Source organism: Myripristis murdjan, chromosome 20 (genome assembly GCF_902150065.1).
Source record: "Myripristis murdjan chromosome 20, fMyrMur1.1, whole genome shotgun sequence".
NCBI classification, from domain to species: Eukaryota; Metazoa; Chordata; class Actinopteri; order Holocentriformes; family Holocentridae; genus Myripristis; species Myripristis murdjan.
The window spans coordinates 16,840,319-16,861,681 of NC_043999.1; the positions used below are offsets into that span (position 1 = coordinate 16,840,319).

General features: G+C 41.8%; 2 protein-coding genes across 2 annotated transcripts in view; one reads left to right on the forward strand and one right to left on the reverse strand.

Annotated features, from left to right (window-relative positions):
- The first annotated feature begins 143 nt into the window (after positions 1 to 143).
- On the forward strand, positions 144 to 2,957 carry ptgdsb.1 (prostaglandin D2 synthase b, tandem duplicate 1). Its single transcript, XM_030079330.1, has 6 exons — positions 144 to 280; positions 625 to 764; positions 1,052 to 1,131; positions 1,222 to 1,335; positions 2,064 to 2,165; positions 2,297 to 2,957. Exons 1-6 carry the CDS (start codon positions 185 to 187, stop codon positions 2,314 to 2,316), a joined length of 552 nt encoding a protein of 183 aa, XP_029935190.1. The 5' UTR covers positions 144 to 184; the 3' UTR covers positions 2,317 to 2,957.
- Positions 2,958 to 4,832: 1,875 nt separating this feature from the next.
- The window catches only part of cntnap2a (contactin associated protein 2a), a 170,015-nt gene continuing 153,484 nt past the window's right edge, over positions 4,833 to 21,363 (reverse strand). Inside the window, exons 19-21 of the mRNA XM_030079602.1 lie at positions 10,651 to 10,935; positions 8,572 to 8,643; positions 4,833 to 7,531 (exon numbers count right to left, since the gene is read on the reverse strand). Of these exons, the coding sequence (XP_029935462.1) occupies positions 7,332 to 7,531; positions 8,572 to 8,643; positions 10,651 to 10,935 (557 nt within the window). The 3' untranslated portion in view covers positions 4,833 to 7,331. The remainder of the gene's footprint in view (positions 7,532 to 8,571; positions 8,644 to 10,650; positions 10,936 to 21,363) is intronic.

Consider the following 21,363-nt stretch of genomic DNA (forward strand, 5'->3'; position numbering starts at 1 on the left):
GTGTGTGTGTGTGTGTGTGTGTGTGTGTGTGTGTGTGTGTCAGGGAGGAGATTGTAAGAGAAGGAGGGGATTGGGAGCAGGCCTCTGCAGGATATAAGGAGCGTCTAGCAGCCCTCATTCCTCACCTTCTCCTGATCCTCACACACACACCGGCAGAGACGCTCCGACACCTCAAGGAGAAGCCATGAGGAACACACTGCTGAGGATGCTGGCCACTCTGCTGTGCGCACTGGCCGCTTGTGCTGACATCATGCCCGTCAAAGACTTCAACCTGGAGCAGGTGAGAGAGAAAGAGAAAGAGAGAGAGAGGAAGAAAGAAAGGGAGCAATTAAGTTGATGTTGCTTGTGTCATACCCATTTTGAAATCTGAGATTCCCAAAATGATCATGGATAAGTCTCAAAGGTTATTGATCTTTATGGCTAAAATTACATTAATGCCTTTATGTGATCACATAACGGAGAAATGAAAGGTCAAACATGGCTTTTGTTACTATGTGTCCTTTCATAATGATTTATGTAGCAAATAGGAGTGTTGCACATGTGCTGAATACGATGGTCTGACTCATGTTTCTTGACTGATTTTGAGTAGTGGAGGACATTTATTATTCCCTGTCTTTCTCTCAGATGGTTGGCAAGTGGTACATGGTTGGCTTTGCCACCAACGCTCAGTGGTTTGTGAACCATAAGGCAGGGATGAAGATGGGCACTGCCGTGCTGGTGCCAACCCCTGGAGGAGACCTCGACCTGTCTTACGCCAACCTGAAGTGAGTCTGAGTTACAGCGTATTTAAGCTTGTTCCCAGAAAAATCACTTAAACAAGTGAAACTGCATTGGAAACAAGTGTAATTCATTTATCCCACTGGCAGACTTCACTTTTTTAAGAAAACTAAACTGTAAGGCAGAAAATGAGACTAAATCACTTGTTAAGATGGAGTTTAAAGCGGTGAAGTGATTAAGCCTTTATACTGGAAACGTGAATCTGTTTGGATGAGTTTTGCATGAATATGATGCAGAATAAAGTGACCTTTGACTGACTTCCTCTCTTCATCAGTGCTGATGGTAGCTGCTGGAGAATGACTCACCTGGCTAAGAAGACCGAGACTCCTGGACGCTTCACCTTCCGCAGCCAAGGCAAATACAGACACACACACACATATGCTAACACACTAATGCACACACAAACCCATTCCACAGCCTAACCCGTCTCTTTGTGGTCATTAGCTTGGAACAATGACAACGACATGCGCATTGTGGAGGTGGTGTATGACAGCTACGCCCTTGTCCACACGATCAAGACCAAGGATGGCGTGTCTGAGGTGCTCAACAAGCTTTACAGTGAGTCCTTCCCTCTCACTTCACACCACAGCAGCCCCTGTTGTGTCCTTCCTTGAAAGCATTAAACTAAATGTATGGACGCCTGTCAGCACATATGACTATTAAAGTTTTCTAAACATCTCAACAGACCATTAGGCCAGCTGTTTCATAAACAGAGTCCCAGAATGAGGCTATTGTACTGCTTTTTTTCCTTAGCAGCATTTCAAAGTTAAACACTTTTTAATGCACCACAAAAACTCTCAATCTTAACAAAGTGATATAATCTCATATTCAGTATTAAAGTCCTATTTTTGTAATGAAATAAATGAAAAAGATAATCCCACCTGTCTACAAGGTCAATCAACTTGTCTCCAGAATTTTCTTGACTCAAGTTTCATTTTCTTGATGCAAGTGGGCCGATCTCACTTATTCTACCTTGTTTCAACATATTTATACTTCGTCCCGTAAAATTTATGTGAAACTGCATTTGAAACAAATTGGGATTATCTCATCCCAATGGGTGATATTTTTTTAAAAAACCTTGTTTAAGAAAAAAAAAAAAAGATTGTATGACTGAACATAAAACTTTTTTTTGCAGTGGAAATTTCAGTTTTCTTCATTACCCCTCATTATTCAGTTCTTTTCTGTGCTGTCCTGATCATTACAATATATGAGTCATTGCTGTCTCTTGTGCTCTGTAATCCCAGTCAGTTTTAGTACTTGTGATGACACTGTTGTTGTGTTTGCAGCTCGCAGCCCTGAGGTGAGTCCTGACCTGCAGCAGATGTTCACAAAGTTCTCCCTTGAAACTGGCATCAACTCCGACAACATCGTCATCCTGCCTAAGAACGGTAAGCTCAGGAAGAGACACACAAAGATAGACACACACGCATTCATTTATCATAAATTGTGTTTCTGTTGTGTGTGACATGATACTGGAAAAGTCCTTGGCTCACTGGCCTCCTCCTGATTGCTGTTACAGCTGAGTGTCCCGAAGCCTGAGGTCCTCCTCCTGAGCTCCTCTGTCCTCCAGCTGTCCCTCTGAGGTCTCAGCCTGTCATCTCCCAACGGGTGTTTTTCCCCCTCGCTGGGTCTCCTCTGCAGCATCTCAAAGCTACACCTGAGAAAACGAAGCTTAACTCAACTATTTCTCTCAAATTCTTGCTGCCTACTGCACCAAAGACCAATCCTAATCTTAATTTAACCCTGTGTCTCTCCAGCTCTGGCTTTAACTGAGGCATTAGAATGACAGAATATAGGGTTGATAGTGGGACAAAGAGAAAGACAAGGAATAGATGAGACTGTGACTATTCCTCACACTCCGCCAAACGCAGCAATGGATGGACTAAATTGCCATACTGGACGTGCATACCCTGCCCTACCCACCTCTGATTGGTTAGTAATCATTGCCTTCGGTTGAGGTTAGGGTTCACGTTGGGTTGTGGTTAGGGTTAGTCAATCAGAAGCAGAATAAGGGCAAGTCTTCTTGTGACAGGCATGTCCAGTATGTCCATTTAGTCTCTCCCAGTGCAGCTTCCATACCAGCCTTCACATTTTGTACATGAATGTCTGTTTTTTAACTGCTGTTTTCTTTTGTTATGATATTTTTTTTTTTGCTGAAATAAACCTTCAAATACTTTTGAGTTCAGACTTGTTCCTCAAGTCAGGTCAGGCGAAATGGTTAATGTTACCTCCATACTTTAACTTCACACATACTGCCCCCTACTGGTTGAGTGGTCATTTACAAGAATAAAACCCTCAGAAATGCCACATAAACACCACACAATATTTTACTGAATAGAAGGATCTAAGTTTCAATTTTGTAAATCAGTGCTTGTAAAACAAACTAAAAATTGTATCAAAACAGTTAATCAACATGAAGAAAGACTTTTTAGAAATGGAAACTAATGATAGTATAAATGGTTGCTATAACACAACTACAGTACACTAGACCATAATTGTGCAAATATTACACTAGTTATTCTGTTCCAAAAAATTATTTGGGAAATTAAATCTTAACACTATGAGGCTTTATAGGTAAAATTATATTTTGTTATCTAGAAACCAACTAGACTACACTTTTAAACTAGCCGGTTTCCTTCAGATGTGTGAGAACAGAGGAGCTGTTTGGGAAGGAAGGGAAACAGCCTCCTGACCACTGAGCACTGGGATGCCTTAGTTAAGAGCATTTCAGTGGGACTTCATTTTAAAGACAGGAAACGATTCAAAACCCCACCCCGATTTTTCACAGGCTGTCTGGGGATTCAACATTGTGACATTCAAGTTGCCTTCACTCCTGTAGGGCAGGGCTTCTCTTTTTTATTTAGAGGACCCCTAGACCCTAGGCCCCCATTCTGCCTCCTTTTGACAAGACTTTACCACAGGGATTTCTGAAATGGGAATTAATTTTCTGTTTCTAAAGGCTTAAATGTATAACTACTTATAACGGCTGTGCTGTACCTATTCTGAGAGCACTGATGGATTGTTTTTAGGGATTTAGAACAGTCAGCCAACATATTACACAGTGTTACTGGCTCTGCTCCCACCTGGTATTAATTATTAGGCCTAATTGTTTTCATTTACAAACCACTCTCAGAGACATGCAGAGGTGTCTGCAAGGATTTGGTCCAGGTCACGTGCACAACAACGGACACATATACAGACTGACTGGTGCACAAACATGAAAACGTTAAAAATGTCTTGGTGCTCGTGTCGATGCAGCTCTTCATCAGTTCACCTGTTACTGAATGAAGCTGCACCATCTGACCACAAGGGGGCAGCCTATGAAATGCCACCGATTCAGCTCCACACGTCACGCTCCACATTAGTTCACTTTGTAACTGCAATACATGACACAGAAAACATATGACGCAAAAATTCATTCAAAAAACTTAGTAAGAGATAAGGAAAATAAAATTAGACCTAAAAAAAAAATGTCTGTTCTTCCACAAGACTTGAGCATAGATAGATAGATAGATAGATAGATAGATAGATGCTGTTATGATGATACAAGTACAATCCCATCTCTGTATGTTGTACCATTTAAGTAGTAGCAAGTGCAGCCTTTTATTTCTCATGTCAGCATGTGGAGGAAAAAAAAAAAGACGTAGCAAGAGCTGAAACTAATTCAGTCAGTTCAGCTAAAATGGCTTTATAAGTGACCCAGTCAGAGAAAATTTATGTAGCCATGAATCATTTCCTCTGACTCAGTGTCCCTCTTTTTTACTTTGCTCCCATTTGCCCTCTATGTCTCTGGATTTCTTTTCTCCAGGTTCATAATTCAGACAAATCATATTAACGAGACATCGCTTCATTGTTTATTTTTTGTGTCTTTCCTTGCAGCATTTCCACTCAGACTCAATGCCCTGCCCATGTCTGTATTACAAGCTACCAGAACACCCTATTTATTTCTTTTATCTCGTGTGTGACATTCACCAAAATGTTAAGCATGTCTCAATGGCATTACATGGACGACCTTTGAGTCAACATGAACTTGATCCATAGAAAAAGACTTGATATTTTAAGATCAAAGACTCTTTATTGAACTCAACAGAATCAAAAGCAGAACGTGGGTTATGGTTTTGTCTCTCTGTACTGAAGGTTAATCCATTATCATTGCCATTATTTTCAAACCACATACTGGAAGCAAGTGTGCATGGTGAGAACAATATAATTATGTCAAAAAAAGTAAAGTTCAAACTGATCTGGAGTCATTCGTCAGCTCTCCTTCATGGGTTGGAAGCAGATGGGACTGAACCGTGATCTGCAGGTGGAGAAAGTCTTCTTTGAGGCCCCGGTTAGCAGGTAGTCTGCATTCACCAGCTGTCCAAGTGTCTGTGATGGCGTGAAATAAAGACAATGAGGCGATGATGATATACAAAATCATTCACGTGATAGGATGCCACGGCAGCCATTTGACCTTACATCCATTCAAACACCAAATTCACAACAAAAGAACACAAAATGGCAGTCAGCTGTGACGTTTGATAAACTGTGTCAGCTGATGCCACTGAAAGGTAAACATAAGTGACACTGACACGGTTAAAAACAATAAAGTGTACATCTTTTGAAAGCAGGTTGGACAACAGTGGCACTGGAGCTCGGTTCAGCAGCGCCCTCAGTCCTCAACACGTTTCTGTTGTAGCTGAACAAACCTTGACTCATGCTCTTTCAAGCACGCACATTGCATGTGTGTGTGTGTGTGTGTCACAGAGGGAAGGTGCAAACGTTGTTAGTGTGCTGTATAGAGTGCTGCTCCTCTATACATTAATGTAGCTGCTTTTGCTGCATAGAAACCTGCGCTGGTGTTCTCCAAAAAGTCAGCTTTTGAAGACATGAGAGAAATTGCCTGATTCTCTCACACATGCATTTTGAAAGTATGCATTTGGGCTTTGACTGGGTTTTATGGGTCATTTAAGTTAGCACATAAAACACAAAGCAGACGTTCAGTTCAATTCAGGAAAAATAACATTTTCAAAATCGAATTTATGAAGATTTCATGCAACAGCAGCAGTGAGGTTGTAGCAGGCCTGCATTAAGTTGTCCAGGGGAAGGCGAAATGGCTGAACACTTTGAAGGCACAATGGGTTAATAAGCCAATTAACACCATAACCGCATTCAAGACCTTGGACACAAAAATAAATCTTTGCTTTTGTCATGCTGTTTGGACTTTTCGCTGGATGGAGTTCAGTGCCTCCAAACAGTTTTTCAAGTGCAGTTTTTCAAGCTGTTCAACCACATTCATTATCTTTCTGTGATTATCTCAGTTTCCTGACACTCTTTGTATTGCCCAAAGTGGCAAACCACATTTTTCTGTCGCCTGCAGAGGCTAAAACGACCCAGAGCAGTATTTGTAAAAGCCATTTGTCCTATCCTGTTTTTTTTTAAACAACTTAAACACACATGTACATACAAATGCATGCATGCACTGTAAACACACGGTCCAACTTCAATCAAAACCAAGATGTACATTTATAAAGTGTAACTCTTCAACTCAAAGTTGACCATTTAATGCAAACGTCTGAGCCAACTGGTGAATGACATGTAAGACTCACGTGTTTGGCAAAGAAATAAACCAACCGCTGAAATCTGAATGAGTAAAGGCTGGAGGTTCATACCGTCCCAAAAAGAAAAAAAAAAAAAAAAAAAAAAAAAAAAAAAAGCTGCCGTGCTGAGCTAAACCAACACAACCATGGAATGACATGATTTCCCAACATGCTTTGAGAAACCCCTCTCTGTCTTCCCTCAGCAAGGAACGTCCCGTACAGGTACAATCGAATGTCATAAAATTTAAACATAAAACTCTATTTCATACATATTATGTTATGGACAGAAATATGATATCATTGTAATATAGATCTGAAATTTCTCATCAGTGTTAAAGTACTGAACCTAGATCTCTGAATAGAGCTTTTTGAGAAAAAGAGAAAATAACACAACGTACTGTATTTACAGAGCGACTTTTGGCATCCATATTCAACTCTATATTACCACAATATGAGTGGCGTGTCTGTTGCATTCGACAGACATGTGGGTTGACCGACTGCCGCAATGACAGCCTGATAAACAAATGATTTGGCATGTTGATTTGATCATTTTTGATATAAGATTTTCTTAAAAAATAAAATCAAAATGGAACAGAGACTGGCAATAAATCTGTGCTAGCACACGACCCAGTAGTTATAATTATTTGTCATATACAGTATTCAAAGGACTCCTGAAAACTCCCAAGCACAATACAAAGAAGGACAAGCCGGTTAGTATATACACATATAGTCTCTCAGAGCCATATTCCACTGAATAACTGTCCCCTTCTCTTTCTAATAGTCTTGATATAAAAAAAACAGATTTCTGTACACGTCTTTCCCCACATCACCACCCACTCTGGGAGATCATTGTCCAATTGGATGACATTTCCTCCCTCTCTCCCCTGTGATTGGTCACTGAACAAAGTCTCCTTCTCTCTGGTATCTGGTGGTCTGATGAATCAAACTCCCTCAGTGTCACGTCATTGGCTGTTAGATGAACCACTCCTTCTTTGATTCATCGATGGTTTCTGGGTTGTCAGTGCCGATGATGGCCGTATCCGCCGATTCCCCGCCGGACTCCCCGCTCCCTTTGGCCTCGTTGGTGTGGTATGTGCCCTTGTGACGGAACATGTAGCGGATCAGGAACACCAGAGTGCATAAGATGGTGAAGATCACCACCGCAATGATGCCTGCAGAGGAAAGCCACACCATGTGAATAAGAAGATCATTTCTTAACATTTGTTTTAACCCACTTGCTGCAACAGAGGGGTGAAACTTCCAGCATCAGGACCGATGAGCTGAAAAATACCAGACCCATGTTGCAGAGGAACATTTTCTATTCGTTTTTGTTGACTAACTCACAAAAAATGTGGAATAAGCACATAATAAATCGGTGAATCAGGGCAATTATGAGACTCAACCATGTCAGCTGAGTCTAAAGAGTCGTCACTTCACTGCCATTATACATAGTGCACCTTTAAATCAAGACAAAAGCAATGTATGTATGAAATATGAAGAAAAAAACGATGTAAAACTGTGTGTGTGTGTGTGTGTATATATATATGTATATATGTATATATATATATATATATATATATATATATAATATGCCCCCTTTCCCTCATTTTTCACAGTAACATTGGATAATATTACTGTATAACTGTATAACTGTATATGATTTTTACCTCTGCATACAGTCTTTTCCTCGTCCCCATAAAACATATCATACCTGATAGCATAACCATGGAGCATCAGTGTCTATCATCGCTAAAGTTTGTTAGGGTACAATGCTACTTTGCTGCTCAAATAATCTTATTAGAAACTTTAGCACTGCCTGTGCTGAATTATGTGGTAAACTATACATCAAAGCAGACTGAAAGAAATGGCAAGTCATTTCAAAGTCTGCAGTACATCAGATTGTTTTTTGACAGATCAGTGGTGGCAGTTTGGGGCCAGACACACTTGTTCATTATGCTAAACAGGAGTGGGCAGGGGTTCCCCATAGACAGCCCTGTGCCGGCAGACAGAGCCTCCCACCTTTGAAAAACAGAGCAACTGCCTGCTGTTTATACACTGAGAGAAAACCTGCTCGGTGGAATAGCTGTTGACTCAAACACCCCATGCATACAGATGTGTTGAAAATGACACTCTTTATGAGTGTGTAGATGTGAAGTTCATATGTAATTCAATGTTTCAGAGCAACGTGGTGATGAAATTGAGTGCTGAGTACCTCCAATGATGGCTGAGTTCCTGTTGACTCCATCAGGAATCACCCTCTCCTCGTTGAAGGGGAACTCTGCATCTGATCAGAGGGAAGAGAGGTTAGGCTGTGATGTGATCATGTCAGGGAGAATGAAAGAAAGAAAGACAGGAAGAAAAAAGAAACAAAGAAAAGCAGCACACAGCTGCATCATTGCACTTCCCCAGGGAGGAAATCACATCACGATATGTAACATTCATATTTCCAGCACACGCACTGATTTTGCCCTCAATTTGTGATAAAACATGACAACTGTTTTTCAACACTTGAAGACTAACAGGCTGCGGTGACACTAATGAAGGAGGAAAACTGCAGCATGAGGTGTCTCCTGCACTTCCATACATGCCTTCATACATAAATCGAGCCAGTCAACTAGCCAGATAAATATGTCAGTGGGAAGTGTGCCTGTGGGATAAGTAGTGGGATGTATTTCATTAAAGATCCACAGCAGGTTGTGAGGTTAATAACAGCTGCCGCTTCCATCCATCCACGCAGTGATAAGTCTCAGTCAGCAGCCATCATCTAATTGGCTCTTCTTCTCCCTGGATGGAGAGATGTGCATGGTAAATGAGTGGCGGGAGAGACGGGTGAGGTGGGTGGAGATGGACGCGGTGGTGGGCGCTAATAACACGGGGCAAACACAAGAGCGTTGAGATCGCCATTTAGAGCTCTTGTTCTCTGCCTCGCTCTCTGTCCGTCTGTCTTTCTAATTGGCGAAAAAACAAAGAAACACAGACATGCATACCTCCACACACAGGCACACACACACACTCTCTCTCACACATACACACACACACACACACACACACACACACAAAAGCAGCGACTTCCTGGTATTGGGTAGTAGCTATTTCTTCTGTATTAAGAATAGTTACCCTGGGAAGTAACATACATGAATAAGAGGAAGGGGAGGGAGAGGAAGGAAAGAAGGAGAGAGGACGGGAAGGAACGAAGGGCAGAAGAGCAATCGGACTGATTATAGCCTGTCAGCTGCCTGGATGTGGTTGGATATAATGTCCAGGATCAATCGTGGATGGAAAGAGGCAAGGCGAGGAGAGGAGAAGCGAGGAGAGGAGAGGAGAGGAGAAAACAGCAAAAAGTAAAGGAAGGACTGAAATAAATCCACCAGAAAATGAACAAAGGAGAAAATAAATTCAAAAAAAGGTGTAAGAGATAGATGTGCAAAGTGAGGGAAGGAGGGAGAGATGGACAGATGACACATACAATCAATATATTTATCGATACAAGATATAAAGCAGAGGAAACGGGGGCGAGGGGGACGGGGGCTGATGTTGAGTTTGAATCAATGGACCAGTTCAATGGAGTTGATCGATTTCAGTCAGCTGAGAGTTCCCAAAGGCCCAGTTGGAGCCGAACACAAAGAAAACGGCTACATCCGGAGCGATGACATACAATGAAATACAAGACACCGGTGTTGGACCCTACCAGTAATCACACAGTAGTGAAGTGTGTGTGTGTGTGTGTGTGTTATGTGTGTTCCTGAAATTGAGTTGTAGCCCCTTTGCACAATCATTTCAGCTGTGTCAGGGCTTAAAAATCCTTTGACTTGCCTGCTTTTCCCTATCTACATATCCTACTCGGTGATTTGTACAGATTTAACAATGAAATCAATAAGGAATAATGACTTTTACTTAGAATCACCTAATCAGTGTACTACATGAGAAGAGTAAATGCTGCTGCTATTTTGCATATTCATTGTATTTGACTGTGGAGTGTGACATCACTGCCTCTTGCACATGCACGCCAAATTTCAACGTAAGAGTAAATAAGAGTATTTAACAAACACGCAAATCCATTACAAAGTCATCATGTAAGAGAATGTTCTGGGTTTATCTGATTCATTTATCACTCTTTTTTTTAATTCTGTCCACCACATGAATGTTGACAGTGGAGAGTTTTTAGGTGAAATATTCTAGGTTAATTTTAAACTATTTTGAGTCTTTTTTGTTTTGCATAGAGCCTAATCAGGGGTTAAATGTGCTTGAATGACAGCTGGAGGATCTTCTGGTGTTTCAAGTTGATCCTCACCTGTGTTGTCCAGACGCCAGGGATCTGTTGCTGCAGACATTGGTGGGATGGTGAGCGGCGATGCCCCGCAGTTTGACTCCACTAGTTTGCCCTGGTGAGACACTGGCAGGGTGGGCGTGGGTGGTCTGTCTGGCTGTGAGGCTGTCTGTGTGGCCTGGGCCTGGACGGCGGTCCTCAGCGCAGACTTGAGAGGCGCTACTCCGTTGAACTGCACCCGCGACAGGCACCCGATGAAGCCTGGGGTGTTGTATCGCTCGATAAGCACCGCGTCAATATCGCCAGTTTCTGAACGGAGACACAGGGAGGTGGAGAGAGACAGAAACCATTGGATCTTCCTGATAGACTTACTTGTTTCACTGTTACTGTGTAATGGCTTTATCACCACAAATGGAGAGAGACGGCGGTAATTGGATCTTTTTGATGTTTTTTTTTTCTTTGTTATCGTCTAGAGACATCATTACAATAAATTGAGGGAGACGATGATCATTACATCTTTTTGATGGAGTCATTTGTTTTACTGTTTTTTTATCCTCTAATCATATTATTATTGCTGTGAAACCACAGCAATAATGCAGTTTGGGAGAGCGTGTGGAATCACATTTTTGTTTTCGTTAGACCCCTCTATTTCCTTTTTTTTTTTTAATGACTCACTCTGAGAATGACTCAAGGTTTATAACTAAATAATACAGTGTTAAGTTGTGTGAAGCCAACAAAACTGTTTGAATTTATCTGCTATTGAGAAGGAGAGACTGAGCAAAAACTTCACAGTCAGAATCTATCAGTGTTAGGTTTGTTTAAGCACTGACCACAGCATTTTCAAAATGAAGACCCAAGGCCAGCATCAGCACAAACTACCTAAACAAAAAAAAATAAAAAAGATGCTCATAACCTATATATGCCAGCACTGATACAGACAAATTCTGCTGATGTGTATATAGACAAATTTGCCTGGATGTATAAAACACAAAGGAAGAATATGGATCATCATGAGAGAGGAAAAGAGAGGAAAGGAGAGGGGAGGGGAGATCAGAGGAGAAACACAGACCGACAATGACCTCTAATGTCAAATTACGTATGATAAATAATGAATTAACATGTCTCTTTTCATTCGTCTCCCTCCCCCTCTTTCTCTCAGTGCATTTTGTTTTCAGTTCACTGGCTGTGTCATTAGCAGGGCTTGGCGGTTTAAACACGCTACCAAAGCAGAAGGGCACGAAATAAATTTCAGTCACTACAGTAATACAATAATAATACACACTCTTTATTATTAGTATTGCTACCTATATCCTTTAACAGGCGCAAATGATCAACAAATTCTGCACATTCCTCGGTGGTTGCAATCTTACTCATAGCCTTCATCGTGCCTTGGTGTGTGAGTCAGTCTGGTTAGATCACACAGAAGGTTTATTTTAGGCGGTGTGTGTGTGTCTACCTGACCCCTCCATCTGTCTGTATGTCGGCTGCTCTGTCAGGACGAGCCGTCCAGACACAGCCGCTTGACCGCCATTCACGTCGGCCATGGTCAACCTGCAAGCCTTTGTGCTCAAATCAAAATTGCCACTCAAATGTGATTATCTTGAAGGTTGTTCTTGTTTACTTTAGGCAAATGACCTCACACTTGCTCAGGGTGATGCTGACAAATTTGTATGTGTGTTCAAATACAAGAGTGTGTACATTTTCAGGTGCAGTCTGAATAGAGCCTTTCTCTCTCTCTGTCCGGTCCTTTGATTTTCACATCTCACTGTTTTTCAATTAGCATGTGACTTCAAACACAACACACACACACACACATTCACACTGACAGTTTGCTTGTGCAGTAGGTAGACCACTATCCTCAGACTAATCAGTGCATTATGGATGGATGAATGGATAAAAGCTTTGCAGCCTTCATCAGTAGCTGTGGATCAGAAGATCAGAAGTCCATCTTCTCCAGAGCGGTTGTGGGTCACACACAGCAGGTTTTACAGTCAAAACTATTGGAGGGCGTGACTTATATAAACACAAGCATAACTTTCAAATATTCCCCTGCTGTTGACACACACACACACACACACACACACACACACACGCCCACACACACAGACAAATACCAGCAGAAGACAAAAGAGAGGAGAGACTGCAGTCAGCACACAACTCCAAAACCAACAATGAGACAACAGTGCTGCAGAAAACAAACATCCAACACAAAGAGAAAGATTTCAACATTGTCACACTGCAAGGCTATAAGATCTCTTATTTCTTCACATGCAGATAAAGCCAAATGTGTGTGTGTGGTATGTGTGTACGTGTGTGTGTGTGTGTGTGTCTGTGTGTGCTTACTTAGTGAATTGTGTAATGTTCTGTTAGATGATGGGGTTCTGAATCTCTGGAAAACAAAACCAGCACAGCTTATAATGCAATTTCACCTCTTTATTCCATTTTTATGGGTGCAATACAAGTGTGTGTGTGTGTGTGTGTGTGTGTGTGTGTGTGTGTGTGTGTGTGTCTATATGCTATTGATTGTGCTGCCAGGAATAGCGCTCAGAGCTATCTGAGTCTTCTAAGTATTCATCATCTGACCAGACCTCCTTCAGACACTTGCCCTGTGTTCCTGTGTATTTCTGTGTGTGTGTGTGTGTGTGTGTGTGTGTGTGGCAATCACAATTCAACAGACACCAGATACAGGCTCTGCTCCTTAATGTCAAACAAGCAGTACCAATGTACCAATGCTGTTTGTGTGTGTGTGTGTGTGTGTGTGTGTGTGTGTGTGTGTGTGTGTGTGTGTGTGTGTGTGTGTGCGCATGTATGTATGTTCTATTCCACAATGGATTGTAGGAACAAATAGAAACATGACTGCTATCAATCAATTCGCACCATAAAATCTCTAAAATTGGTCTTTTTTCTGGAGATGTGCTGGGTTTTGTGTGTGTGTGCGTGTGTGTGTGTGTGTGTGTGTGTGTGTGTGTGTGTGTGTGTCTGTTTGCATGCATGTGGGTGTACAAAATTGATGGACAGTGAAAATGAGGGAGGGAGAGGCACAAAGAAAGAAAGCAGAGGCTCTCAGCACTACAGTAAGCAGAGTGAGCAGAATACTGATAACAATATCCCCATGAATGCAAAATGAATATGAATACAACTCCTCCGGTTGGTTCTCTCCCTCCCTCAGCAGTGTACCTCTGAACATGTGTTGATCGTTGCAGAGGCCTGGGTGTGAATACTAATACATTCTCTGATGGGAGTATCACAGACTGCTTTGCATACAAAGCCGGTGAAGAGTAAATAGCCTACCAGATCCCCTAGTTTCAGATTTTTTGGCCCAGTGGTTTCACAAGGGAGTGTTTTTTTCCAAAGCAATATGTTTGCATTTAAGATAACAAGGTGGGAAAGGTTACTCTAAGGCATAAACACATATTTTAAAAGGCTGGTGGGGTCGGATGTGAGTGGGGGTGGTACGATTCATTCATTACTGCATGGGTTACAGTTTCTGCCAATTTAACGACATCAAACCACCAAAAAAGAAAATTGGCTTGAAATGATATGAATCAAGCTAACATGGTGATTTAACAGAACACCTTAAATTGATTTTTTTTTTTGTCAATGATGTTTTGTTTACTTTTGTTTGTTTGTTAACTGATAAAATTTCTTGGCTAAAGGTCCTGAGTCGACTCGAACTGTGGTTTACGAACTTGAATCAAACTGAGTCGTGCTCAGCCGAAGACTCGCACTCCAGCTGTGACTTACATGGGTTCTCAAGTGCTTAACTATTTGACAGTATAATTTCAATTTCGTAAGACACTACTGGAAAAAATGAGGGAAGAGCTGTCATGTTGCAGCGCTCAGAATTTATCACCTTGTCAGAAGCAGTCACTGCTTACTGTGCCTTGTAATCCCTTCTTCTGTGCTACTCTGGCTGCTACACAGGCCCTCCCTACCAATCAATACTGTACAGGCAAACACACACTGCCCCTGCTGGGACACACTCTTCACGATTACAACAGAGAAAGAAATAATGCATTGCTTTAAGATTGTAACGATGAAATAAACTCATTTTATTAACCCCTTAAACTCTGATTTTCCCTTGAATTCCTCCTTAAGTAGCTTCAAAGTCAGAAAAAAACTTTTTTTTTTTCAGTATTGGAGGACAGTGTCACAAAGTCTGCATCTGCTGGTTGCAACGCTTCATTGAAGCTACATCACACTTACACTGAGTGTAATGTGAGTGGCATTTATATTGAGTGTGAAAGCCAGGATGCATTCCATCAAGCATAAATATCTACATGTCTTGTGCATCATTTTATACACATTTCCCTGTTATTCAGCTTGACATATTTGGTATCTTTGGAAACCTTGGGATCTCCACTAGAACTAAAATAGAGGTCTGTGGGTTTGAATGAAGTTCAGCCTTGCAGCAATATTAAACCCAAGAATGGGACCAGCATGAGTGAAAACTGCATGTGCACTACAGTTTTGCCCTGCAACCAATTCTGTTGTACCGCATGCTGCATTTTATCATACAGCGTCCGAATGACCCCATACACACACACATGCCCATACCTGCAAACATGCACACAGACACACACTCACACACACAATGTCGGTAGTGACAGTGACAAGGTCACAGTGCTGATTGGTGTTGATCAAGATTGTTATTGCCTTGATAGTTTGTCAGCAGGGTGACCTATAGCTGTAAATGAATAATTCATAGGGTGAGGCTGCACACCCAAGCCAGTATTGGGTGAGAAAAGGTTTTTGGGATGAGGAGCGTCGGAGGCAGTGGGTGTGGGGGCCCTGTGAGACAAATAAATAAAACAAATCAGTGAAGAATGGAGAAAAGAAAGAAGGACAGAGAGAAGGAGGAAGAGAGAGAGTGCTGCAGAGCCAGCAGGGAGGGGGGGAGGGTGTGGCTGCCTCTCCAAACAGGATCTCATGAAGGGGAAAGGTGAGAGACGAAGAGAGAAGAGGAGGACAGAGAGGAGTGAGGTGGGGTTGGGGGGGCGACAAAAGAAAGGTGGATAAAAGGCTGAGGGGGGAGGGTGGTGGGGGAACTGGGGGATGATGTGAGGGGTGCTCAAATGATGGGGCAGCCATGGGAGGGCCAGGGGAGAGCAGATCACACACAGTTGCCATGGCAACAAATGGAAGCCAGTGCAGGGGTGAGAAAGAGAAAAAAGGAGAGATGGGAGAGGGGGGTGTTAATGAAAACATGATGCATTTAAAACACATTAAGAGAATACTGATGTATGAATCCCCAGCCTCCAACAAGCCAGGCGATCACACTTACACACCAAGAGAGAGAGGGAAAGAGAGAGAGAGAGAGAGAGAGAGGAAAGACACTCAGAAACAGGGAGACAGGGACAGAAAGTAAGACATATGGAGACAAACAAACAAAGCAGACAGAGGATGAGAGCTGAGGGAGATGTATGAGTATTAGTTCTGAACGTGGAAAAATGCACCTGTGGTTGCAACACCCTGCTTGCCTGAACACACACACATACACACACAAACCTACAGTACACACATATACACACAGGTGTATTCAAACAGCACCGCCATCTCTTGCTTCCTCCTCAACTAGGATGCCAGGTTGTACAGACGCCAAAGCGAGACACACACTCACAACAGAGGAAGCAGAGGAATAATTCAATCATTGTCAAACTCATTTTTCCTTCTGACTCAGACGCACAGCAGGGTGACGGCTAATTTGCCTTCAATACAGTTAATCCATGAGGTGGATTTCCTTCAGAATTCAAAGGCATTAATTTTTTTTTTTTTTTTGGCTGATTATCCAAACTATGATGAAATCAACGAGAATAAAGGCTCTTCCTCTCAGATTTCAGCTGCAGTTTCAATTTGCATTTTAAACTGGCAGCAGTGACAATGAAAAGCTAAAACCCTTGCACACTCATCCATTTGCACATGCACGTATAGATGAAGACACACAGCCACACACACACACACACACACACACACACACACACTTGCATACAACTGTAGTTACCTCTGTTGAGCTATGCCAGTGTCAGTATACAGTGTGTGTGTCAGACAAACCTGCTTCCTTGCTTCGTCTTTCACTCTACCTCCCTCTCTCCCCGTCTGTGGTGACTGCTGTGTGGATCTCCTAACACAGCGGCACATTAGCAAACATCTCTCTCTCTCTCTTTCTCTCTCTCTCTCTTTCTCTCTCTCTCTCTCTCTCTCTGTACTGCAGTCCCTCCCCCACTCAAACGCAGCAACTGGAGAAATCCTGGAGTCTGGATTACACTGGAACATGGATCAGGAGTTGCCAAAGTAAAGTCCAACCCCTGGTTGTCCTCCCTGGTAGCCAGTGACAGTATGATGTCATCCTTACACACACACACACACACACACACACACACACACACACACACACACACACACACCTACACATACACATACACACGGACAGAGACCCAGACCAGAGGGGTATATGCATTCAAAAACACACTCAGGAAAAAAAGCATAAACATCTATAGGTACACATCAACCCAAAAACAAACACCAAAAGCAGAGGCCACAAACAAGGAGGAAATCTTTCTCGATTTAAAGGCACCGTAGAGTTCCTATGCTGACAGACAATACTGGAAGCCAGATAAGACAGAGACACTGCTCTCTCTCTTCTCTCTATCAGCTTTGTTTGAAACTGCTCTGTGTAGCAATCATCAGTGTTTACATCAGAGTGTCAGGGGGGCTGATGGCTCTCAGCCCCTGAATCCCTGTAAAAGGTCACACAAAAAAAAAAAAAAAAAATCCAAAGATCAGTTTTTATTTGTTTCACACTGGTGTTCAAACTTCACACTGCTGTCTCTGAAGACATTTATTTAAACATCTAAGTTATGAGTATCTGTTTACTGGGTGTATCCTTGATCCAGATATGTTGTTGAGGAGTTTGATGGATTTATTTTGAAAAAGTAAACTTCTGTGTGTGTATGTGCATGGATTTTCTGGAGTATCTTCAAGGATTTTGAAAAATAAGCTTTTGATACTTTCTTTCTTACCATAACTCAGAATGCATCCATTTTCATTATTGTTACAAATTAAAACAATGCTTTTACAGAAAAAAAAATTGCTTATAAGAGGGATTATATGGATTTTTTGCTCTCTCTCATGTATTTATTACACTGTTTGCATAATTTTAGCAAATGAAATTGAACCATGAAGAGCCTGAAAACTCATTTTTGCTTTTGACTTAACATCAGACACATTAAAAGCTGTTTAGTTCTCTATATTTCCATCAAATGCACCATCAGTTTACAGTGTGCTACAAATTTAATGCACTGGCATTTTCAAATCCCCAGACTGACCAACTGTGCTAGTTGCTGAGTGAGTGTATATACAGTCTGTATCCAACCCTCTCTCCTAATAATATCCCAGACCATTGATGTAAATATTTTCTTAGCCACCCTGCCTGTTTAAATAAAGCTTAAATGAAAAATGATTAAAAAAAAATGCAATGTACAATAATATTAACAGTGCTCCTTCAAACAAATCTCCTTCGTTTTCAAAGGGATTTAGGGTGTGAGCCTGGTTTTTCATGTGACAAAGCCAGACTATCTTGATCTGCAAGATGGTATTGACAGATGGATTAGCAGAGGGAGATAAATTATACAGTGGATGGATTTGGACATAATGATATTCATTGCTTATAGAAGCTGGCAAGACTCCACTTGTGCAGACTGATGCCTGAGAATTATGGTTGTTAAAACAGGGTGAAAAATCTTTACCCGTGTTGCAGCAATCCCACTCGCTCCCCATTTAACTTAACTCTGTGTGAGAGAAAGACAGAAAGGTGTGAGGGAGACTGTGGGAGCTTGAATGAGTGTGTTTGCCTGTATCAGTGTGTACATACTTGCAGAATTTAGATGGTCCCTGGTCTGTTACCAGCTGTAACAGTCAATATATGACTGCCTTGAAAGAAAGTGCCCATTTTAAACAAGAGCACATGAACAAGACAGACCTGACAAAAGGCTCCTTCCTGCGTGCAAAATTACACCCATTATGCCTCCAAATAGCTAAAAATGCGGCTATTATGCCTCAAAATGGCACGGCAAACAACTGGCAGCACCCATAGCAAGCAATGTCTTACATGTGTCAGGGCGGGTTAGCGCACAGAGCTGGCTAATGGCACCAAAAGAGTAGAGAGAAATTAGAATTTCAGTGTGCTACCAACCTACATGTCCTTTCTAAGTCAGGGCTAAAATCATCTCTCTGTTTCACATTGTTGCAAATTCTCTTTCTCTGTCTTTCTTTCGCTTTGTCTGTCTCTCTGTCTTTGGCCCTGAATCTTGTTCCTCAAAACTCATAGACAGACACACACACACACACACACACACACACACACACACACAGAAATACACAGACACGCCACACAGATTTACTGTGGCAGTGAGGATGGAGTTGGGAGTGTGCCTGCTGCTGTGGCTGATGTATGACTCATCTCCCCCAATCTATTCTGCTGGGAGGCAGAGATCTCAAAAGGAGAGGCCCATACATGATGCATCAGTGGACACACACACACACACACACACACACACACACACGCATGCACGCACACAAACACACACCTATTGTACTCATGCACAAAAGGACGCAGACCCTGAATCCTCATACAGACATAGAGACATAAAGACAGGGAGAATAACCGAGAGAAAGCAAGCATACATACACCAACACTTGCATACTGCACACTGTTACATAAAGCATCAGGCAACAGAGGCTTTCAGTATAGCCAATTACCAGAGTGCTTTAGTAATTAAAGCGCTGTATAGCTTGTGCTGAATCATCCCTGTGCTACATGGTCAATAGCAAGCTATACAATTAGTCCTGGCAGCGGCTGCAAAATAAACCTCATGAACCTAAGACATCTGTGCTTACAGCGCCAACCAAACAGCGACACTGAATATAATGCAAAGACAGCAACATATAAGCCTCCAAAGTCACTCACAGTTACTGCATTTTGTCTGTTATTATAATGCAGTTTCGATGCCTCTCAGTTGCACATAAAACTGAGCACAGTGTTTTGACATTGTGTTGCTGTGTTCCAGATTGAAAAGCCTGTCTGAACTGCATATTTCAGTTTAATGGCCTCTACCCCTGAATAGTCTAGTGTCTTCACTCCAAGACATAATTCAGATCCACAACATTTGGCTAAACGACATTCTCAGTTTCAGCAATACATCTATGGGAAACAATGTCTGTCACTACTGGAAAGAGTACAGCCTCCATGAGCTTCAAAGATGAAATAAAGACTCCGTTAAAATGGTGGCACACATCACAGCTCTATGCATTTACAGCACTGAAATGGTAGACTGAACGTTAATGCTGCTCGCTTTGACATGATATATACTGTACTGTACTGCCTGTGCATTTTATTTCACTGTATTATACTGTGTCTATATGGTCATATGGTCATGGTCATGGACCATGCACGACAATGTTGTGCATGGACCATGACCAATAAATAAATCAATGAAAAGTTCAATGATATATTCAATTCTGAAATACATTATTACTTTGCAAGCAGATGTACATGGTCAATGTACACTGAAGTGCAATGGGTTTCACTGAAGATTTCTGCTCCAAAATTAGATATCACTTGTTTAAAAAATATGACATCTGCTCTTACAAAATGGGGTTCAAACAATATTACAAAACTGTTACTGTTACATTTTAGAGAATAGTAAGTAGTAATGTAAGCCCTTGGTTGGCAAAATAATACTTTTGCACTCTTGAACTTGAGTTGAACTTGGAAATGTGTGAGTATATTTTTCTATGGATCCATTTATCTATCTATCCTTTAATGTCTACTTCCCATAATTCCTACCATCTTAATTCTGGCAAACTCATCTCCTCTCAGAATCAGCAGACTGTGAGGTGAGAGAGGAGACATCTCTCTGATCTGTGTGCGTGTGTGTGTGTGTGTGTGTGTGTGTGTGTGTGTGTGTGTGTGTATCATGCCAAACACAGAGGCTCTGTCTACCAGAAATAGAGAATCTGATAGCTCAGCTGTCTGAGAGCCTCTCTTGTCTCTGCGGTCCCAACGCAGAACTGGAACAGATCAGATGAGATGCGTAAAATCAAATGCCTGCTTGTCTTTTGTTCCTGCTCTCTCTTTGTCTGTCACTTTTGGATCACAACATTTTTCTCTCTTTCCTTCTCTTTGCATCCCTCTCTTTTCTTCTACCTATTTATCTTCATTGACACCTATCATTTTCAATCTGCCTATCCCTATGTCTGTCTTGTGATGATTAACACAACATTAATGAGCTAAGCTTTGGCTAACTAAATTCTGTCAGTTTATGCAGATGATGTAATGCTGTATGTGAGTGAGCGGCTATGTGGTAAAAAACACATATATGTCTGGCAGCGAGGTGACTTTGCCCTATGTGTCCTTCAAACATCTGCACTGTGTAAGTGGGGCAATGATGGATGACTACTGTGTGTGTGTGTGTGTGTGTGTCGTAGTATTCCCAGGGGTTCTTGCAGTGTGCGCAGCAGTCGATAGTTGGCTGGCAAGTGAAGTCTGCCATTACTTCAACCTCACTACTCAAAGTGGAGGACATGAGAGAGAAGGAGAGATGAGAGAAGCACTGAGAGGAATAGAATAGAATAGAATCGGTTTAAATTAGAATTAATGGCTTCAATCTTTTTCATCAACCTACAGCAAGATGAAAATGTGCAAATGGATAATATTCCATCGGCGGTACTTTATCAGTA